The 22,438-nt window shown below is 50.1% G+C and overlaps 1 protein-coding gene across 4 annotated transcripts in view; it reads right to left on the bottom strand.

Moving 5' to 3' along the window:
- Nucleotides 1-22,438, bottom strand: part of LOC144943266 (homeobox protein Meis1-like) — a 251,869-nt gene that overhangs the window by 211,209 nt on the left and 18,222 nt on the right. For all 4 annotated transcript variants that reach the window (XR_013639471.1, XM_078870606.1, XM_078870605.1 and 1 more), the window contains exon 2: nt 20,570-20,787. Coding sequence is in view for 3 of the 4 variants with exons in the window: in XM_078870606.1 (XP_078726732.1) it covers nt 20,570-20,787 (218 nt within the window). In the remaining variant the exon portion in view is untranslated. The remainder of the gene's footprint in view (nt 1-20,569; nt 20,788-22,438) is intronic.

Genomic DNA, 22,438 nt, shown 5'->3' on the forward strand with positions numbered 1-22,438 from the left:
GCCCAGCAGGGGCGGAGTAGTAACGACATCATCATACCTGTCAACCCCCTATCAGCGCCCTACCTTATTACAGACCAACTCAGACCTTATTGGTCACCCCGTGCCCCTTATAAATATCAACGTTCATCCTACAAAGTCACATCACGAGGGAGAAGCACAGACAAATAGACACAAACATTATGTTTTGCCCGTATTGAAATAGCTGTACGCCGTTTGGACCTGAAAACTCTTATTTCCCTGTACAAAAACACGGGGTAAACCGTATGGTTTGATAGCTATGCATTACACTGGTCAAAACAAATTCTGGCCTGGACTTTTGCAGCGGTTTTAGACTAATTTCAGGGTGCTGATTCCAAATCTGGTCTCAGATTTGCTCTATCACATCTCATTTTTATGCTATCGGCATACCCCATTTTCATTGATTTTACCCGAAATTAACTCTGTCACTTATGATTGCAAGATGTTGCGAGTCAGTGACTGCTTTAGTGTTAAAATATGGTGCTGTATTTTTAGGATAGTGTGTTTATAATATCATTTTATGTAGATATCCACATTTATTTAATATTTTTCTTCTGCAGTTTTTTATTGAAAATGCAATATTTGATATCTCAAAAACCTGATGTGATAGACAAAAACTGATGCCAGATTTGGAATCAGCACCCCAAAATTACATTAAAACTGTTGGAATACCTTATGCCAGAAAAAGTGTGTTGACCAGTGTTATCAGCTCATGGGGGTGGGGGGTGCCCCTCCAAGATGTGATGTCTGGCACGGTCGCACCAAGAGGCTATAGTATCGCGCGGCTCCTCTTGCCCTAATCACGGCGTCGTTTTATGGTCCCGCAAAATACAGCCACGACAGCTCTGCTTGTCGACCTGGCTACACTCCAACAACACGGACACGGCAACAAACATGCGATGCGCAATTCTGCGGAGGCCAGACGTTACTTCTCCAATTAACTTAAAATTAAAACGTGGGACGTAAATGAAAGCATTTTAATTTTTTTAAATATATGAATTGCGTTTTAATAAGTGTTTATTCTAATTATTTTTGTACACTGTGGTTGAAAACATATCTCGTGGTGGCTGTCCAAGGTGGGGCTCCAACTCGTAGCTTTGTCCACCAGGTGCCCAGGGACCGGTTCGGATGTCGCTCGCCATCGACGTTAGCTGTCGCCGGGGGAATTGGAACCCAGGCTGCCAGCTTCGCATTGCAGTGCGCACACGTCCTCCCGATACAAGGGAGTCTCAGGTGGCTCGCAATCTCATCGCCTCGGGGTACACGCGGTGACACGACCCACGCGTAAAGGAGCCCGGGCCCCTCGTGTTGTACATCAAACACCGGACACAACCGTCGGGCTCCCGTTGCTTTACAAACCTTGCGTCCCCGTCTATATAAACCCACACCCCACGCGCGCCCAAAGCTCACGACGAATGAGCCAAGACAATTTGTTTATTTGCTCTCGACAAGCAAACGTGACCTCGAGTTGCTTGCCCCCCCCCCCACTCACTCGTAGACCAGCATCCGCCGTGTGGCCTGGGCCACCAGCTGCTGGCGTGGTTGTTGATGCTGCCCGATGCAAACGGGAGACTTGCTCTACCGGAGCAATGTTTTGTAGCTTGGGGTTCGACGAACGTGCCTAGGTAGGGGGCTCGAAGTGCCCAACTACAAACGTCCGAACTGTGTGTATCTATACTCTTTAGTTCTTTCGGTAAAGTCACGTAGGTATAAAATAAAATAAATAATAAATAAAATAAAAAACTACATTTTTTTTTTTTTACCGACGTGACTTTACCAAAAGAACTAAAAAGTATGGATCATTGCAGTCACGAAAACTTAAGATCTAGATTGTGTGCATGTCCTCTACGCTGAAATTATCTTGCGCCGTACGTAGACAACCGTGCGTGGTTGAAATTGTATTTGTGCTTTTAAGCATACTTCTGGCACGGGGTTTGATTCTTTGGGCCGATTAGATTTTAAGTTAAATTTTCTTGTAAGGACAACAAACTAAACACAAAAAAGCAGGAAGGAAGATATTGGATGCGCAGACTCTTTTTTACGGAAGATAAAACGGCATAGCACTCAACAAGTACCCTATTTAAAAAAAATTGAGATCCCATTAATTTGCCAAATATTTGCCACTACACCCTCTGTGAATGTCTCCATAACTACACAGGCCTCTCCTGCACCCATCACTCCTGCATCTGACCTCGTCTATCAACACCGATCCTCCTACATTTCCCTACAAGGACTCGTTCTTTCTCTCAAGATATCCTGTGCCATGGTGGAACACAGGCTCAAACCTTGCTCCAACCCTCTTCTCAGATCTACCACTTGCCAGACCATTGTCTGTGTCTCCAACACCTCCTTCCTCTAACGGTCTCACAAATTCCCCGCACATCCAAGCTCAATGTTAACCAATTTCGTTGTTCAGGGCTGGCTCTAGCTGATAGCAATGGGATGGATACCCAATACCATTCATTAAAGAGGCCACAACCCTGCTGATGAGCCTTGGTGACATGAAGCCCAAAAACGACTGGGACATCATAAATCCGCAACGGCGATGAATTTGAATGACATTTAATTTCAACTATTATACAAAGCCCACTGGCAGCTGGATTAATTGATTTTTTTTATCATTGGTTTACAAGTTATGGAAAACCACGTAGGTTCGTTTTTTTATTATTTCACGACAGGTCATTGCTAAACGTGGGATGTGAGGTTCTTGCACGAAATGAATCGAGGTAAAGATAACGGGCTTCGTCCCGTCACCCGTCGTGTTGGCACACGATCCACTCTCCCAGGCTGCTTCTCTGCACAAGAATGTGGAGCCAACGTCGGAACATCGGAGTCGTTCGTCTCGGTGCGAGCCTGGCTCGGCTGCGAGCGATCAAACCGACGGGCTCGTGGCTACGCAGCAGCCGCAGACCATCACGGCGGAAGAGCGCCGTTGTTATGGGGGGAGAACTCGCCCCGAGTTGTAAACACAGTGTGGCGAACAGGCCCCGGACCGGTCATAGGGCAGCAGTCCATAGGGCAAAATGCCCTGTGGGGCCGGTCTGTGTGCGGAAGTTGCACATGTAATCGGAGTAAAAATATTTATAAATATATAAAATATTTTTTTTTTATTAACATATTTTATTACCTCTAATGTTTCGATATAAAGCTTTCGTGACTGCAGGGATTCATCTTCTTGGTTCTTTCGGTAAAGTCACGTAGAAGGGAAGTAATCAAATAATAAAAATAAAACATAATAAAATAATTCTCACGACGTTTCGGCCACAACGCAAGCAGCCGTCCTCAGGTGAAGAAACAGGTCTGTCGACAAGACAGCTTCTGAATGACACGCCCAAGGCCTGGAGTGTCTATTTAAGCTAGTTTGGAGCGGGAAGGTGCGTCTTAACAAAATAATTTACATATCAATAGGAATTTAGCATATTTATGGGAAATGCAGATATGGGATTAGTACTACTTGTGAAGTGCGTAGGAGGTGGGAAGGGGGTTGAAAGTCATTATGCCCGTGCATTATGCAGGATTAGCAGAATCAAAGGGAGGGGGTAGGAGTAGCATTAATGAAGTGAAGGAATGTTAATAGTATGTAGCTGCAGTAACTAAACCACTACGTAAACAACTAAAGTATAAACTACATAGTGTCATCAGTATACTAAATATACTCTCCAATAAGCTGATCTACTAACAGTAAGTAATACATTCTAATTCTACGTCGCAAAATTATAATATGCTGTCAGCTAAAACTTTATTCTCTTACATCACACGGGTCTACCCCCTGCTATATACTGCCATCGACAAACCCAACATTAAATTATATACTGTATTACTATACACCACCTTATACATTGTAATATTACACTATGTATTATTCTACCCACCCTACTGTATATCACACTGCTGTATATTCACTATACAATTACGATACTATATATTACTTTATACATTGTATTAAACATTACAATTTTATACTATTTATTATTATACAATCCGCTATACACTATACCATTGACTGTCGCGTGAAAGATACTAAGAGGAAGCAACGAAATATGTCAATGGGAGAGTGCTGGTAGGAGGCTTGCAGTGGAGCAAGGAATCCATTCGCTGCGGAGAATAAAAGATATATAGTCAATGCCAGTGAGTGGACTGCGGTATGAAGGTCACCGTAAACGTGAACACAATCAGTTAAGATCCGAAATGGTTTATTACGTCCTTCCAATGATTGCTGAGCCAGAATCCATCTTCTCGGTTGAAATTGTCTCTGTGTTTGTATATGTGGATCGCATCATGAACGAATCTCTCATGGTAGCCAGATGGCTTGCAGAGAACCTCTGTCTTGGAGAAGTCAATATCATGTGAGCCCACTGAATTGTAACAGTGATCCGCCATGGCTGAGGTGTGTGTCCTACAGTGTTTCAAGTCTGCTTTATGTTCACGGATGCGGTCAGAGACATGTCGTTTGGTTTCTCCAATGTAACTGCTACCACAGAGGCAACTTAGTTTGTAGACGCCAGGGTACTGTATGTCTGGAACCACATCTTTTACAGACGGGACCAGATCACGGATTTTATGTACTGTGTTGAATCGGACCTGGATCTTGTGTTTTATCAGGATTTTGGAGATCTTTTTTGTGACCACAGCAATGTAGGGTAAGGTGATGGTTTTGAAAGGCTCCTCAACAGGATCCTTCTTGATGGTAGGAGTGATGGCTTTGCGGATTGTGTAGTCGGAGTAACCATTAGCCTTAAGAGCTTGGCGTACGTGTTTGAGTTCACTGGCAATGTGTTCCTGGTCGGAGATGCATTGAGCTCTATGGTATAGAGTCTTGATGAGGGAATTCTTCTGGAATGTGTATGCTTCATTCCTTAGTTACGCTCTCAGCCGGCATTAAGTCCCCATATTCAGCAGCCCCCAAAGATCCTTTCTCACCATCCACCCATTTGTGTTTCTTTGGACCCAGCCCCCAAATTGGCCAAGGAGATCGCACGGCCAAATCACGCCAACACGTCGTCACACCGCAACATCTTAGCTACTTAGTACAACACAAGTTTGTCATCGCACAACAACCATTGAACAAAAATAACAATTAAACAAATTGCCCATAGCCCGAATTTGGGCCGGTGTGTTTACAAAACGCCTGGACCGATGTTTGTTATGCCAATCCCTGTCACTGGTGACAGAGTCGCTCGCCCCAGCACCAGCCCCCGTGTTGGGTGGGGACGCGGCAGGCGCTGGGCCCGATAGGCCGCTGGGCCGGGGAATTTCACGTGCACAGAGTAACGGGAACACCGGCCCCATCGCTCGCCAGGTTAAAGCCAGGGCTAGTGGGGGGGGGGAGGTTTGTAGGCCACGCTGTGGGGTCACAAGGGGGAGGCAACTTTGGGAACACGCTGGCTAGTTCGGCATTGTGATCACACTTAAGTTGGCATACATTCGCATGTTAGTCATAGTTAATGGGCAAGTCGACACCAACAACAACAACCGGTGTATAATTGCCATGTAGACGGCTCTCAGTTTTACCAGCTTAGCCAATCCGTGCACTCAGCTAATCTGTTCATATTACCCTGATGACGACCGCTTGTGTTGCGATTGAAACGTCGTGATTTGTTTTATTTTATTTCTAACTACGTGACTTCACCGAAAGAACCAAAGAGTATGGATTCCTGCAGTCACGAAAGCTTCAAATCAAGATTAATACAATACAGTTCATAGCCCGATGTACGTCTCCACATTTTACGTCGTTTCAAGTACGTCGTCACTTTCTTATTAACGCCGCAACTACCGAATGTGCGTCGCCTCTCAGCCTTTGTCCCCACCTACCACTGCACACGAACTACCCTGCAACGTCCCGCATAATGTTTTTTTACTGTACTGCAGAGTACAATAGATTATTTATGTACAGTATTTCGGTGATTTGGAGAAAAAAAAATCGCTTTGATTGACGTTTCGATATTCGTCGTCGTGCCTTTCAGGAACGCATCCTCGACGTAAACCGGGGTGTGTATGTGTGTTGCCAATTGCTCTTGTTGGTCTTCCTCACACCACTGCCGCGTCTCATAACAATGCCATGTTATCTTAGCCTGCACACTGTACTCAGGCTCGTTCATATCGTCTCATCGCGGGTGGCTACGTACGGTTCAAAAGAAGTGCAACATACATTTGTAGTGCGTTCTAATCAGGTGCACACCAAGACTGGGAGGCAACACGTTGTATTCTCTAACACAAACAATGCTATTCAACGTTCCAAGGTTAACTATGTACATTTTGAGCGACTATGTACATTACAGGTTAACTACGTAAGGTGGTGGTCACCGTTCCTAACCACCTAACCACTTGAACGGAATCCCTATATGGTTGAACCAGAACAGCCGACACGCCATCGTGTCATCGCGTACGGAGACTGAAGACCGAAGAGCAAAGAAAACGACTTCTTTCCTGGCTTCTATCTCCTGTCGCGTGACCGGGCTCCGCCCCTGGTCACGCCCCCTTCTCGATCCTTCGCGAAGAGTCTGGGTCCACGTCACGTGGCCCGCTCACCCCTTCTGCGGGCCCCCGTGCCCCCTCGTCCGGTCACGTGCTCTCGTGGGGTCACCCAGACTGTCATGTCCTGACCCGACCTCCGTGACTTCTGGAATCTGCCGTCTAGGGAGCCCTTGTGTATAGTACACCCACTGTTGCCATAGAACGGCCCATTTATGTCGTTATACATACATCCACGTGCAGTCGTAATCATTGTCATCCTTGTGTTCCCGCGTGTTTAATCTGTCTCGTCTCGTGCGTATTGTTTATCTTTTGTTCTGTCCCGTTTCTACAGTTGCGTTCACGTCGCTAGCTGCAATATAACATTCGCATGTCATCTGCGCACTTTGTCAACAACCCATTCCCAACAACGTGCACGACTCGATACTTGTAACTTAAAGGCAATAACTGATGAGTCAACGCACTTTTAAAGGGTGACATTCTAGTTTTGCTAACATTCGTTAATGTCCCTGTAGAGATGTTTTACTCACGAAACGGTGTTGTCATTGGCCCTTAACCCCCCCCCCCCCCCCCAAGACACAACAATCTCTATCGTTCATCTCACCATGTTTAAATGCATACCTGTCAACCCCTTATCAGTGCCTACCTTATTACAGACCAATTCAGAACTTATTGGCCACCCCGTGCCCATAAACATCGCAACGTTCATCCTACAAAGTCCCATCACAAGGAAGAAACACAAACAAATAGACCAAAAAAATGTTGCCCGTATTGAAACTGCTGTACGCCGTATGGACCTGAAAATTAAATTTCCCTGCACAAGAATGCGGAGTAAACCCGTATGGGTTGACACGGTATGTTAACGTGAAACTGTTCATTACCCGGCACGGCCCATCAATTGGGGCTCGATCGTAGACCACAGCGGAGATTCGCGGGGCTGCTCAAGATGAAGTTATAGGCACCAGATCTGAACTTTACCTCCGACTTAGGGGCGACATTAACAAGCAAGCAGCTCTAGGCATTGCACTGGGGAGCGGTAAACCCGGCGACCCGGGTTCGATTCCCGCTCACGGCCAACAACACCTGTGACAAGTATCTGAACCAGACCTGGGACTCCCCTAGGTCGACTCAGCCTAAAATGAAGACTCGGTACGGTGCATAACATCCCCCACCCCCTCGCGTGCCGTTTCCAGCCTTCACATTATTAGTGCTACTCACGAACAGCAGCGCTTGCTCCGACCGCATGTTAAGGCTATATGGGGGATCTTTGTATTTGCAACATCGAGCTTGAGAGTACAATAATCCCAGAGACGACCACAACAGCGTCTACCAGAGGTGGGACAAAGTCATTGTTATGCAAGTCCAAGTCGAGTCGCAAGTCATCAAATTCATGACTCGAGTCTGACTCGAGTCCAAGTCACATGACTCGAGTCCACATCTCATAGGTGGGACAAAGTCATTGTTATGCAAGTCCAAGTCGAGTCGCAAGTCATCAAATTCATGACTCGAGTCTGACTCGAGTCCAAGTCACATGACTCGAGTCCACACCTCTGGCGTCTACTACACTCGGGATAGGAGTCGTCGTGCCGCGCTACGCCCCAAACAAAACGAAGCTGACCAATGCAGTGTCCAGACTTGGCCTATTGGCCTGAACCGGCACTTATCGGCTCAGAATAAAATCGCATCCAATTCCGCCTTGACCTCGAGCCACGACCTCCCCCACCCCAGCCACGTTCACTCACCCCCCCCCCCCCCCACAGCCTCTGAACTCAATAGTCTGAACAGCAATAGCACCTTGCCACAGGCAGACCTCCTCAAACCAGGTCACCATACAGTCGTACAGCCAATGGTTAAATGCCCTGGCCAATTCTACGCATCACCCGTTGCTTTCCACTGAATGCTTTTAATTATCAACGGTGGCATGGTGGAAAAATAGTCCCAAGTCGCTTGGCTGCACGCCGTTGCATCTACTCAGCCCAGGTCCCATTAACGTTACAACTCCACCGAAGTGGAGTGCGAAGCTTCAAAGGGCCACCCCTCGCTTGACACTCTCTTGTGGCGTGTTAAATGATCCACTGCAAGCCCAGTCTGCGAAACTAACAACTGGATGATGGGACCTTCCTTGCTAAGCGCCCGTAACGTAAACAAGCGTGCGCTTTAGTTGTGACCGCGTCAGCTAAGACGTGAACAAACTCTCTGTGTCAAGAATCAACGTCGCTGCTGTGAGAACGCATTTTTGTTTTCAATCCCTTGTGGAAAAAGAAGGGGAAGAGAACCCCCCCCCGCCCATTATTTCTAAACACAACGTGACTTTTGGGTGGGGCGACACTTTGTAAATGAGGAATTTGGAGAAAGAAAGAAAAAAACCTCATAGAGAGGAGCGTTAGAGACAATAAACTCGCCCAATGATTCAGGAATGCATCGGTATCCTGCGCAACGTTCCAAGAGCTCCACCACACCGTAGGCCTTGAAGTGCCGGATTAAGCTAGGGACCATAGCATTTGTAGCTACTTTTGCTGCTAGGATAATCCAGCACTGAGGTCTTGCCGACCACGTTTAGCCTGTGAACTGATTCGCAGTGCGCGGAAGCTACACGAGTCGAGATGCGTGGCTACGCCGCCTCTGGCGAGCAACAAGCCGGGCCACCATCTTCTTGCCTGTAACCACGCTCGCAGTGGTCGCACGCCAGCTGCCAGACGTGGCTAATGAAGCCAGCAGAGAAGTCGCGGTGGCCAGGGAGATGTTAACTCCCTCGCCTGGTATGCAGGAGCTCGTGGGTTCGATCCCGACCCTGAAGACGCTTGTATAATTGGAGTTTGCGTGTTCTCCCCGTGTTCACGTGAAATTTTTTCCGTCTCCTCCAGTTTTTCCCTCCACATTAAGAATCAACATGCGTTTAGATTATTTTGGCTGCTTTAAATTTCCATGCAATAAGCCACTTTGTTGAATTATCATTTGTGACCAGGTCGCTTCTGAACAAGAGCTACATAGCTCAATTGGCCTTACCCTGTTTCGTTTACAGTTTGAGTTTAGTTTAAGAAGTAGCTTCTTACCATACGTTTGTATAAAAAAAATAGTATGTGCATCGCAACGTTGTTACTCAACGATACTTAAATACTGTACGGTACACTCATCCTGTGACGACGACTTCTATGTAGCATGTGTATGTGTAGAAGTCGTGTGTGTGTGTACGTGTAGAAGTCGTGTGTGTGTGTGTGTGTACGTGTAGAAGTCGCGTGTGTGTGTACGTGTAGAAGTCGTGTGTGTGTAGTGTAGAAGTTGAACGTGTGCGTGTAGAAGTTGCGTTGTGTACATATAGAAGTGTGTACGTGTAGAAGTCACGTGTGTGTACGTGTAGAAGTCACATGTGTGTAAAAGTGTGTGTGTGTGTGTAGTCCGGCAAAAACAACTCCCTACCCCCTCGTGGTGCCAGGCGGCAACGCTGTGGTGGGCAGTGCCGTGGGTGGAGGGCCAATTTTAATTGGCTTTACCCAGGCTGGATTGTGTGAGCTCATAAATCCTTGAAATATCTGGACAAAGTCCCATCGGTGAGCTCCTCCGGCAGGCAAGGCTGCACTGGCTGGGCCATTTAGCCCGCATGCCCAGCCACCCCAGGCCTAAACAGCTTTTGTTTGGCCAGATCGAGGGGGCTAAATGGGCACGGCACGGACTATAGAAGAGATGGAGTGATGTGGTACAGGAGGATGTGGAGCTGAGTGGACTTGCCGATGACTGGTACCAGCGGTGTCAAGATCGGCCTCTGTGGAGGATGCTCGTAAAGGACGCTACTGGACAGTTGGAGGCAGTCGCCCTCCAACAACAATGGAGGGCGGAGGAGCGACGCTCACAACAACGAGCGGAGCGCTGGGTAGCTAAAGCACAGCAAGTTGGCACAATAAGGGGCACAGGTGGTGCATCAGCCAGTCGTCTCAGTCAGTCGACCTGTGGCATCTGGGTCTGCCCCGTGACCTCCTGCCAGCGGGCGTTCGACACTTCACGTGGCCGCAAGGTGCACATAGCCTGGCACAAGCGTCGTGGTGACTTCACCGCCACTTAGTGGCGAATGGCGGTTGTTGTTATATACGTGTAGAAGTGTCTACGTGTAGAAGGCACGCGTGTGTAGAAGTGTGTACGTGTAAATGTGTGTACGTGTGTAAGTCGCGTGTGTGTGTAGAAGTCGTGTGTGTAGAAGTTGCGCGTGTGTGTGTGTGTGTATAAGTCGCGTGTGTGTGTACGTGTAGAAGTCACGTGTGTGTATAAGTCGTTGTATACGTGACACCCGATGAGTTTTGGTGAGCACTCCGTTCTCTCGGTGTTCCTCTCCCCCTTCCTCCACCCCCCCCCCCTTCTTACGAACCCGTGTGTTTGTCGGTCTCACACAGTGGCAGTGGCGGTGATCCCCCACGCACTCACGCGGTTGTTGTTCCAACGTATCGCGCGGTTGGCTTAACGTACGGTGCGAAATAAGTTGAACATACAGGGCGTGGGGATGGCATTGGCTCCGATGTATCATGACAGGGGTCAGTCTCCTCCGTAAGAAGACGAGTACAGTTCATAGAAAGCTGCATCTAAGTAATGTTACGTAAGTATGTTGAACTTATTTCAACATACTGTACATACATACGCAGCCAACCGGAGGAAGGACATAAAACTAAAACACAAAAAGCAGTTCTAAAGAAGTGAGTTTGTCAATCTAGACGATTTAAAAGTGACGCAGCTCCCGGTGGCTTCCTAATATCGTAAAGGAAGAACGTTCCAGACGGTCGCATCTGAAAGCGCCGCGCGATGCGGTGACCACCGCCGCCTTTGTTCGACGGCCCAGCCGACAAGCCGCCGCTGCTGCGAGGATGAGCGCACTTCACGTGATGGTTTACGCTCCTTGGACATTGTGACTGCAACATTTTGCCACGAAAGGGCATTGTTACTCCCGCACATGGCCACTGTAAACACGCGCCGCACACACACACAGGATGCCTGCTACCTACGCTGCTGATGATGCTGCTGCTGGATTGCATCGGAATTTTAAGGGAGCAGTTTGTTTTCACGTAAACTTCATTTTGTATTTTGTACGTGTTATTTTTTTGTCGTGTGTTTCACCCGCATTCTAAATGAACACGCCTGACACTAACCTTCCCAAAGAAGTAGACGCAGAGAAAATCTGCAATATTCTCATCGTAACAGTTTTCCTACAAAATACAATGACGATGACAGGGTCCGTTTCTCAACAAGTGTTAACAATCAAACTGGCGTTGCGCTGATCGCATGGACATCTAGATGGGGTTGACTCCAATGTATCACCGCTACAGACAGTCAACTTCAGTTGCGTTACAGCACGCGTTTCTCTTCGAGTAACTGCCGTCATGGACCTGTGCGTGGGAATATTGTGAGCGACACTCGCAACAAGTTGGTACAGCTGGTGGTGCATCGAGCAGTCATCTCAGTCAGTCAACCCATGGCACCCGCGCCTCTGTTCCGTGACCTCCTGTCAGCGAGCCTTCGACACTTCACGTCACCGTCACTTAGTGGCGAATGACGGGTATTTATATATTCGTGTGTCGCTGGAACATTAGGCGTGTGAAACAGCGGTATTGGCGTTCGAAGCTTTTGCTAAAATCCCAGTAGCCTAGGTGAAATTTCTGGTTATGTGCCCTAATTCTAAATAGACATCAGAGTTGAATCTGTTGCATTACACACACATTCAGACTGGAATAACCAGCCTGTGTTGCAGGGTGGACTGTGGACGCTACAACCGAGACAGCTGTGCATGCGTGATTCTGAGCAAGTGGTGTCATTTCCACGTTTTCATGGCAGGCGTCAGTGTCTCCACAGGAAGACGAGTACAGGACACGCAACAGCTAAATCGAAGTAATCTTTATAATTTCGTTTTTTTGTCACACCCCACAAACGCTAGCTGGATCGGTTAAACTCACCGGTACAAACCCTACAATGGCGCAATGCTATGTTAACCCTTTCCCAGCAGCACATGCCTTAGAGAAACCCGTAATAGTGTGTGTGTGTGGCAGATCGTGCGGGCGTGGTGCTGGCCACCCAACCCCTCGTGTGCCGCTCCGGCCTTCATGGGTGCTCGCTAGCAACACTTGCCCAACAGTCTATTCCAGACTATACGGGGGACCTTTGTTTTGTATGTGTGTGCGCGTGAGCGTCGGCCAGATTATGGGGAGTGGTGGCGCAGTGGTTAGCGCACTGCGCTACGAACCCGCTATCCCTTGTTTGATTGCTACTCATGGCCAACAGCAGTGACAGCGATAATCTGAACCGGTCTTGGGCCTCCCCTAAGTCAACTCAGCCTCAAATGAGTACCTGGTGTAGAGTACATACATTGTCACTAGGGATACAAAGGCAGCGGGGCGTGGTGCTGGCCACCCACTCCCTCGTGTACCTTCATAGATGCTCGCTAACAGCACTTGCCCCTACAGTCTGTTAAGGCTACACGGGGGATCTTTGCCTTTGTCCACCAGATAACAAATAAACGAGACTCATTTGTTCATGTGCGCCACAGTGTAGTGATTTAAATGTGCACCACGTAGCTAATTGTATGGGAACCTGTTTAATAAATATTAATGGCACTAATGGTAATTCAATGCTGCCCTAACACTGTGAACTGAGCAATTAAACAGCTGTGAAATTGGGGTCTGGGAAAAGAACACTGTACGATTTTAAACTAGCGTGAGTGTTAAAGTTGTATTATGTATCACATGCCCCCTCTTGTTATGCGCGCCTGTGTGCGGGGGGGGAGGCTATGGTGGTAATGAGGAACTGAAAAACAGACGTCAGCAACGTTATGCGAGGATTTACTTTTCATTTTTCGGCGTCGTTAGGCTTGCAGGCATTGCACGAAACGCGTCGGAGAGCACCCGTCCGCCGAGGAGATGGAGCGATGACATCGGCCCGTGGGCCTGTGCTGGGTGGATTTTGTTGTTGTTACATCGTGAGGAGTGGCGGCGTCTAGGAGAGGCATTCATCCGGCAGTGAATTGTGACCATGGCTGCTGCTGCTGATGATGATGATATATGTTTAGGTCGAATGTGTTGAAAACAAATCAGTGCATGTGCATCTAGACACTTTTATTTTAATGGCACTAATCATCATCCTGATTATTATTTCAAAATGTGCAATATAGCAACGGCGTTTGTAGTATTGATGACAGCTTTAAAAAGGAGTAATGCTGTCCTTATGTGCTCCATCACTCGGTCCGTGCGTTCTTATTGGACAATCCATACGCACACCTGGGGTGCAAACGGCGCTACGCCGTGAAAGGGTAGATACAGGGGAGTCTCTGGAGACTGGACACAGGGAAGCCAGAGGTTGGGGGATGCCAGTAATGCTCTTAGAAGTGCAGAGAAATACTTTAGAGAAACGAAAGTTCCTGCCGGAACGCGGCTCGCATGCATGGAAGTGCATGGTTGGTGTTCAGCCATTAATATATCGCTGGGCATCTGTGACAAAGAGATTCATAGCTCATCGGATTCCTCCAGTATAAATACATATTTCGATGCTCATATATGAAATGACAATATATGTGATTGATTCAATTTATTTTGAAATGTAATCTCCCAAAACAGAGAAAGAGCCAAGTCAATTAGCAGCAGACCACGTGATAGCCCAATGTTCTTCACTAATGTTCAGAGGGAGGCACTTTCTCCGATAAGACATCATCAGTGTGAGGACCACCGCACATTTGAAACCATTGGGGGCTTAACAGCAGCGCGATTATGATGATGGGGCGGTGTTTTCGCTCTTTGTGTATTGTCGGGGTCCGCACTAAAGGCCACCAGGCCTTGCAATGACGAATGCTGTGGTAGCCCGATCCTGTGGTTAAACGTGTCCATTACGAGTGGTAATCCCCTGCGTCTCCCCTTCGTGTATACCGTTTGTTTAACTTCTTTCGCACCGTACGTAGCCAACCGTGCTCATGACTACTGTAAACACGTGTTTTGAAATACGGTTTATATTCCGTAAATATTTATCGGAGATTCATGTTCCAATTAATAAACCGTGCAGTTCTTATAAAGCACAGTACTTAGAGCAAGAGTATTATGTACTTCCTGGGCATGTAATGGTAAGTGACTCATTCGTCCATGTAGTGGTATGCCAACTGTTATTAAACTGTAACTGATCGGTTAATAGTTATCTGCGAATAATGAATCACGATCGTCATTGTTGGCATTATCATTTTCATCCTCTTATCCAAGGATAATACAATTCACTTAGCACCTGCCGTGACCGCTTGTGTGGGTGACTCGTCGTCACAATCGCGAAAAATAATATCCAACAAATGCGAGGGGTGTTCGTGGATCGGAATTGGTGACCCTGGATAACGAGGATTTACACATCCAGAGGATCGCCAATAATCGAAGTTTCACGTGGGGGGGGGGGGGGGGCGGTGCAGGTGACAGACAGCGCACGCACAACACCAAGCCAAGTCTCCGTCAGTGCCGAATTATCCTAGCAGCACACATGATGCTACGGGCCCCGCACTTTCAAGGGCCACCGCGCTAAATGTGTTAAAGCTGTCAATTCCGGTTCAGTGATTCTGCACTTGCTCTATTGCTATAGTACGATACCGCCTTCAACTTTTATGAACGACTGGGTGTTAAGGTTAGCGAGTTGTCATATTATCTGGCTGTATAGCAAATGAAAACATACAATTACTTTACTATGCAAGTTAAAAATGTGTGTTTTAATATTTGTTTTAATTTAGGGCCGCTTTATAACAAATGCTACAGGCCCCGCACTCGCTTAATCCGGCACTGGTCTCAGCGTACACTCGTGACCACGAGGAGGGAGAGGACGGGTGGGTGGGTGGGTTGGCGGTGGTGGTCGCAGGGGCTCCCCTACCCTGACCCACATCCCACACGCCACCCCCAACTCCAAACGCCGAGTCTACGCCCCCCACCCCTTGCCGCCCTCATTCAGGAGCCTCCTTGGCATGGACCGCACGTCGCCGTTTCTCGATGCCGGGGGCGACGCCCGCTGAAAAACACCCGGGCGGGCGGGAGGGCGGGAGGGCCGGGGTTGGGGCCCGGGTTTGGGGCCGGGCAGCACAAACCCCCGACAGAGGGAAGGAGGGACGGTGGGGCACCCCGGACCACCCCCGGCCACCCTGCGCACGCCACGTGCATCTCAATGATGGGCTCGTCCCGGCGAGCCAAGGGGTTACTGCTCAAACTTAAACTGCGTAAGGGGAGAGGTCGGCGGAGGCTGACGCTCTGTTTGACAGGGAGGCGAGTGCTTTAGAGTTCACGGAGGAGGAGGAATGGGTGGGAGGGGGTGGCCCAGGGTAGGTGGGGGGGGGGCGAGGGGGTAGCCCAGGGAGGAGGGGGGCGAGGGGGTGGCCCAGGGATCAGGGGGTGGCCCAGGGAGGAGGGGGTGGGAGGGGGTGCGAGGGGGTGGCCCAGGGAGGAGGGGGTGGGAGGGGGTGGGAGGGGGTGGCCCAGGAAGGAGGGGGTGGGAGGGGTGGCCCAGGGAGGAGGGGGTGGCCCAGGGTAGGTGGGGGTGGGAGGGGGTGGGGGGGGTGGCCCAGGGTGGGAGGGGTGCGAGGGGTGGGAGGGGGTGACCCAGGAAGGAGGGGGTGGGAGGGGTGGGAGGGGGTGGCCACGCATGCAGCTCCCAGGTTTTGCGGGATGCTGTTGCCGATGACAATCAGGTCAATTACATCTTGAGGGCTTGTTTTTTAATTAGAGGAGCTGACTTGTCAGTAGAAATACGAGGTGGTGAATGGAATGGCTTTGTTTCTTCTTCTTCTGTCGAATGAACATGTGTGGCGATACACCCCGCCTCTCTGTGACGGCCTTCCTCTTGCTGATGATGCCTGATTTGAGACTGAGAGCGTTTGTGATTACGGCAAAAACACTGTGGGGAATGATGCACATCGTACGCGCGAACTAAATTCTTACAATAAGTACTGTCTGCAACTGCCTCCTTAAACACAACTAGCCCGGACGAGGTGCCAACTTTAAACATACAGCAGTCAAACTCTCAGGATGCGTGCCTGTCAATAATCCCAACGAAACTTTTGCGCATTCTAAAATGTATGGTGGGATTTAATGGCTGCGTCGCATGGCTTCCCCTGTCTTTGTTTTGTGTGTGCGCGTGTGTGTGTGGAGAGAGAGAGAGAGGCGGGGGGGGGGCATGCGACGAGGAAGGTCGCTAAACAAAGGGGAGACGGAGTGACGAAATCAGAGGCGTGCGTTGAGTGTTGTTGAGCGAGCCGCGTGGAGGCTGAACCCCCACTACCACCACCACCACTACCGCCACCACCACCACCCCGAGGGCAGTGGCCGTGTAAATGAGACACAGGAACGGCGCGGAACAAAAAGTGACGCAGATCGACGGTGCCCCAAGTCGTGCCCCACTATTCATTAACGCGGGGGGTGGTGGGGGGTGGCATCGGTGGTGCCACACACAGCCACTGCCCTGCGCGTCCAGTCACAATCGTGCAGCGTTGGCGTTGGGGGTGTTTGGAGCAACGCTGCGGTTACGAAGGGCGTTTGAGCTGGGTTAGAGAGCCGGGAGTACACATTCGCGTTGTAAGGGAAGAAGAACTCGGGTTCTGTAGGACTGCAGAGATGTCAGCCAGCGCTACAGTCTGCATTTACCAGTGCGGGCTAGAGGCAGCCTTTACTCGTAGGGGCTTTGGTTTATTTTAAACGAACGTGGCAAGTTCAGAGCCGGGGTGGGCAACCCGCGGCTCTGTACGCACTGCTTCGTGACGTAGTGAGTGCGTGTGTGTGTCGTCACATCCGTTGCAGCTCTTGAAATATTGAGTTTTGTACCGAATTCGAATGTTTTCTTTTGTTATCATCTGGTTTAGAACAAGAGTCAACGTTGAATTATAACACGAGATTGCGAAGGAGAGTTAAAGTTGCTCGGAACAGGGGCTATGATCTGTCTAATCCTTAATACGTGCTGGACATTGGCACACAGTGTGTCACCGTAGATGGTGAGGCCTGTATCCATCCAGCAGTGGATTGAATAATTACATGTAAGTGACACGCCTGCCGTGTCACCTCGCGCCGCACGGGGACAGCTGCCTCTGGGAGTTCCCTCGGAAAAATGTTTGCGATGAGTTGTAACGTCACCAACCAACAACGCCACGTGCATGCACAGAGTAATATTATTCCACTGTGCCTGTAACAATAACAACGACAAATGCACGAGGTTTTGATTTTACCAGCTGGTGCTGTAACCTCAGGTAAAGAGATTGTTGTTGTTGTTGCTGTAACTTCTGCGTGTGTGGGACGCGTCACCCACTCCGCACACAATGGGACTGCCGAACAGCGGCGCTTATTATTATTTATGTATGGAACGCATGAACTTTGGAAGCTGAAAACCAGCATTGATTTTCTGACACGATTAATAAATCACCATCGAGCCCAGGAGCCACCTCCCCGCGCGAGTTACAATGGCGAGCTGCTGTAAACAAGTTCGCGCGTGTCACCTGTGCCGATTCGACACCACAGTAAATATGCGCGCAGAGCTGCCCCTACGGTAGGCAGCGAGTCGGGGCGACCGCCCCGGGACCCGCGCTTTGGGGGTCCCCGCGTTTCGACGGATATCACACTTTTAGTTTGAAGGCACCGGGGGTGAGGGGGGGGGGTTGTCTCGGGCCCTTCACCCCGCTGTGTACGGTGCTGTATAGACGCGTGAGGGACGCGTGTGCAAGGGGGCCTCGGTCACGTGTTCTCAGGCAAATTGTGACGGATTGAATTCTACACTACCTCGGTCGCCGAATCGCAGACGCGTTCGCACACGGGGTTACGTTGACCACATAGTAAAGATTGTTCAGACGCTGGCCAAGCAGACCCAGGATGTGAAGTAGCATTGATAGTGGATCCCAGAAGGGTCCAAGCTAATGACGGCTCTTCACTCATTGTGTAGTTGTGCATGACTTGTGCGTACCACGCTCTGCGGATGATGAGACGCTCCGGAAAGTAAAACCGCACCTAGGATTTTGCACGGTTGGCTACGTACGGTGCGAAAGAAGTTCAACATACAAGACGCGATCCCAAACTTGTGCCCGGTGTCAATAAAGTTATATAAAATCTGGTAAAAAAAAACACATAACTACAGCTACCTGATTAAAACGCACAACCCAAACTTTTGCTTCCAACTACAGGGGACAACATGTGTGTCTTTTAATCCAGACAATACGGTGTACTGCGTGTGGTATCCCTGCATTTGAGCATGGCCAAGTGTTCCAACATGAGTAGTAGATTGTTGTGGTTCTTTTGTGTGCGGCAAATGCATAACCGCGTGGATGACGTCGGGTGCACGAGTCTATCATGTGGGGAGTGGTAGTGGATTGGGCCACGAACCCGGTCACCCGAGTTCGATTCCCGCTCACGACCAATAACAGTGGCGAATATTTCAACGGGTCCTGGGCCTACCCCTAGGCCGACTCAGCCTCAAATGGATTTCTTTAGCACCGTGGAAACATCACCACTGGAGTAACAACGGCGGCCGAGCGTGGTGCTTGCCTCCCATCCCCCGTTATGTGCCGGCTATCATGGGCGCTTGCTAACAGCACTTGCCCCAACATTCTATCGAGTCTTTACGGGTGATCTTTGTCTTCGTGAGCCCAAGCGAAAGCCTGTCGAGCTGACTGACGTTTGTCAAAGCAAACGCCGCGAGCGAGACCAACGCAGTCCTGGTTGTAGGTGGCGATGTGGACAACCGTTCCCTTTGAAAGCGCTGTCACGGGCGGTGATCAATGCGAGGAACTTGGGGCAATGGCGCGAGCTTGCAGCGTCCTGGGAATGCTGATGACGACGACGATGAGTGACGGGGCCATCGAGGACGCTACAGTGGTTGGTGAGCTCGCACGCGTCCACGCGCATGACACCGCCGTTTGCTGACTGCGCCCCACTGGGACGAGTGTGCGGACCGTGACAGCTGAATGACAGAGGCCCGATGCTGTCATCAAAGCAAGGTTGGGAGCGTTTAAGCTCGTTCATCTGTCTCTCCTTAACCGGGGAGAGAGGTATGGGTGGGGGGGCATGATAACTATCCCGATTCGATTGTATTCTTGCGTACGTTGGCAGCTGCAATGTGGTTCGGGATGTCGAAACCAATGTCGAGCGTTGCTGGCCACGACGGGAGGGCTTCAGCATAGAGAGAGAGAGAGCGAGTTCGTGTCGTGTCGCTGTTCCTCCTCCGTTGAAGGGGCGCAGGCTACAGTGCGTTGACTATGTGGTCCATAGTTTGAGTTGCATGGCCACAATCGCACGACTGAGGCGTGTCTATTTAATGTTCCATTCGTGAAGGAGATGCGCGCTTCTCGTAACGATCATCCAATATGAGCCGACAAGTACTACAAAGTTGTATCGCTACTAGGGAACCTACCCTCATTTAAAACCGGGCCACGTTATTCAAATTGTTATCAAATGGGTCGCCGTGGTGGCGAGATGTTAACTACCTCGCCTGGTGTACAGGAGGTCGTGGGTTCGACGCCGACCCTGACGCCTGCTGGATATTTGGAGTTTGTGTGACTCTCTCTCCGATGGTTGCGTGATCCGGTTTTTCCCCTCCACATTTAGAATCAACGTGCGTTTATGGTGTTTGTTTGCTATTAATTTCCACGTGAATGGCCACTTCGTTGAGCTATGGCTTGTGATAGCCAGGTCGCTTTTGGAGAAGAGCTATATAGCTCAGTGGGCCTTACCTGGTACAACAAGTATAGTTTAAAAATAGTTTCAATAGGTAAAAAAAAAGTATGCCCAAAACTTTGAGCAACAAACCAGCAGTGCAAAAGGCCTCCTGGCCACGGTGCGATGCAATTGTTTTGTGGAAGTTATCCCCGGGGGCTTCCGCCTCTTATACACACGCAGTGAGTTAACAGCAGTGCATCACCCGAGAAGCCTCGCCCCGTCGCTTCAAACTGCCGCGCCCGGGGAGATCGAATCCGAACCGGCGACTCCATTGCATCGCACGTTCAGTACCGCGGGCTACTCCGCGGCAGCATTGAAATAAATCGCAAATGCCAGGGGCAAAGGGGGCGGCCCTGCAATTCCCTCGCGCGCGACGCCGCCGCTCGACCCTGTCTCTTGGCGGTGTTCACCCGTAAATGGAGTCCTTGTCTCTCTTGACGCTGTCGCCCGACGCGGAGCCGAGCGGAGGAGGCTGCGGGTGCCCGTAGGGCGGCGCGTGCAGCGGGGGCCCCGGGGGCAGGTGGTGGTGGTGGTGGTGCAGGCCCCGGGGGCCGTGCGGGTCGCCGTAGACAGACGCGGCCATGGCCGGCGTGAGCCCGTCCAGACCTCCGTACGGGAGCTCCTCGTACTGCCGACAAGCACACGGCGGGGGGAGATACGGGGTTGCTAACGTGCGGTGCAAAAGAAGTTCAACGTACATGTGTGTCGACATACATACATGGGGGGGGGTGAATGTTGTGCACGTGGCGCTCGACTGAATGCATTGGCGGCAACTCAAAGCGTCTCTCGTCACATCTCAACCACGGCAATGGCCCCCAGTTGCAGTCCCGTCAATGGACGCCCCGGTGGCAGCTGTCTCTGTGCGGCAAACTATGTACGGAGCACCAGCCTGCGTTTGCCAATGGACATGAGGCCGGTGAGTGTCTGTTTGTTTACTTGCTACGGCAGGAGGGGAGCGGCGGTGATTTTGCACTCCCGTCGTGTTTTTCCTAGTGCTTGTTGTTGTAACGCTCTGACCCCGTGCCCCTTTACTGGACAAATGTCGAAAAAAAGAGCTTTATAGCTCATCGGATTCCTCCTGCAGCGCACGTAAATATTCGTATGATGATTATGCCACGACTCATGGGTGTAGCTGCTCCAGGGCGTCACAACAGGGGACACGGCCATAGTGAGCCGGGTTCACTACCGTGCCATCGAACTCGCGCGTGAGCGAGCGGGACACGCGGCGCTGGGTGTGCATAGCTACGAGTTGAGAGCCGTGCGGGGTTTCGTGTCCCTGTAAAGACCAACCCCCCATCCCCCCATCCCCACAGCAGTCAGTGACGGCAGTGGTCGGGAGACGAACACGGAGTCAAATTCTCGCGAACGTGCACACATTCACTCACACATTCACTTACAAGTTCAATTACACACACATTCACACATTCACTTACAAGTTCAATTACACACACATTCACTAACGCATCCACTTACACACGCATTCACTCACACATTCACTCACACACACTCCCTCGCTCAGACTTTCACTCACACACATTCACTTCACACATTCACTTCACACGCACACACACACATTCACACACGCACATTCACACACGCACACACAAGACAAAGATCCCCCGTATAGCCTTAACAGACTGTAGGGGCAAGTGCTGTTAGCGAGCACCTATGAAGGCCAGAAAGGTACACGAGGGGGTGGGTGGCCAGCACCACGCCCGACCGCCTTTGTCTCCCCAGTGACGATGTTTACACACCTCACCAGGTACTCATTTGAGGCTGAGTCGACCTAGGGGAGGCCGGGACCGGTTCAGATAATCTTCACTGGTGTTGGCCGTGAGCGGGAATCGAACTCGTGTCGCCAGGTTCATAGCGCAGCGCGCTAACCGCTACACTACCGCTCCCCTCACACACACACTCACACACGCACACACGCACAAAGACAAATATCCTCCGTACCGTCTTCAACCGACTGTTGGGTCAAGTGTTGTTACCGAGAACCTATGAAGGCCAGAGCCACTCCCGCCCGTCTTTGTATCCTTCGTCCCGATATTTACACATCGCACCAGGTATTCATTTTAGGCTGAGTCGACATAGGGGAAAGCCCAGGACCTGTTCATATTTTCTGTCTCCGATGTGACACTCACACACGTGCATTTACTCACACACACATTCACTCACATGTATACACACATTCACTCACACACACATTAACTCATGTATACACACATTCACTCACACACACATTAACTCACATGTATACACATTCACTCACACACACA

The sequence above is a fragment of the Lampetra fluviatilis genome, chromosome 30 (genome assembly GCF_964198595.1).
Source record: "Lampetra fluviatilis chromosome 30, kcLamFluv1.1, whole genome shotgun sequence".
Classification (NCBI taxonomy): Eukaryota; Metazoa; Chordata; class Hyperoartia; order Petromyzontiformes; family Petromyzontidae; genus Lampetra; species Lampetra fluviatilis.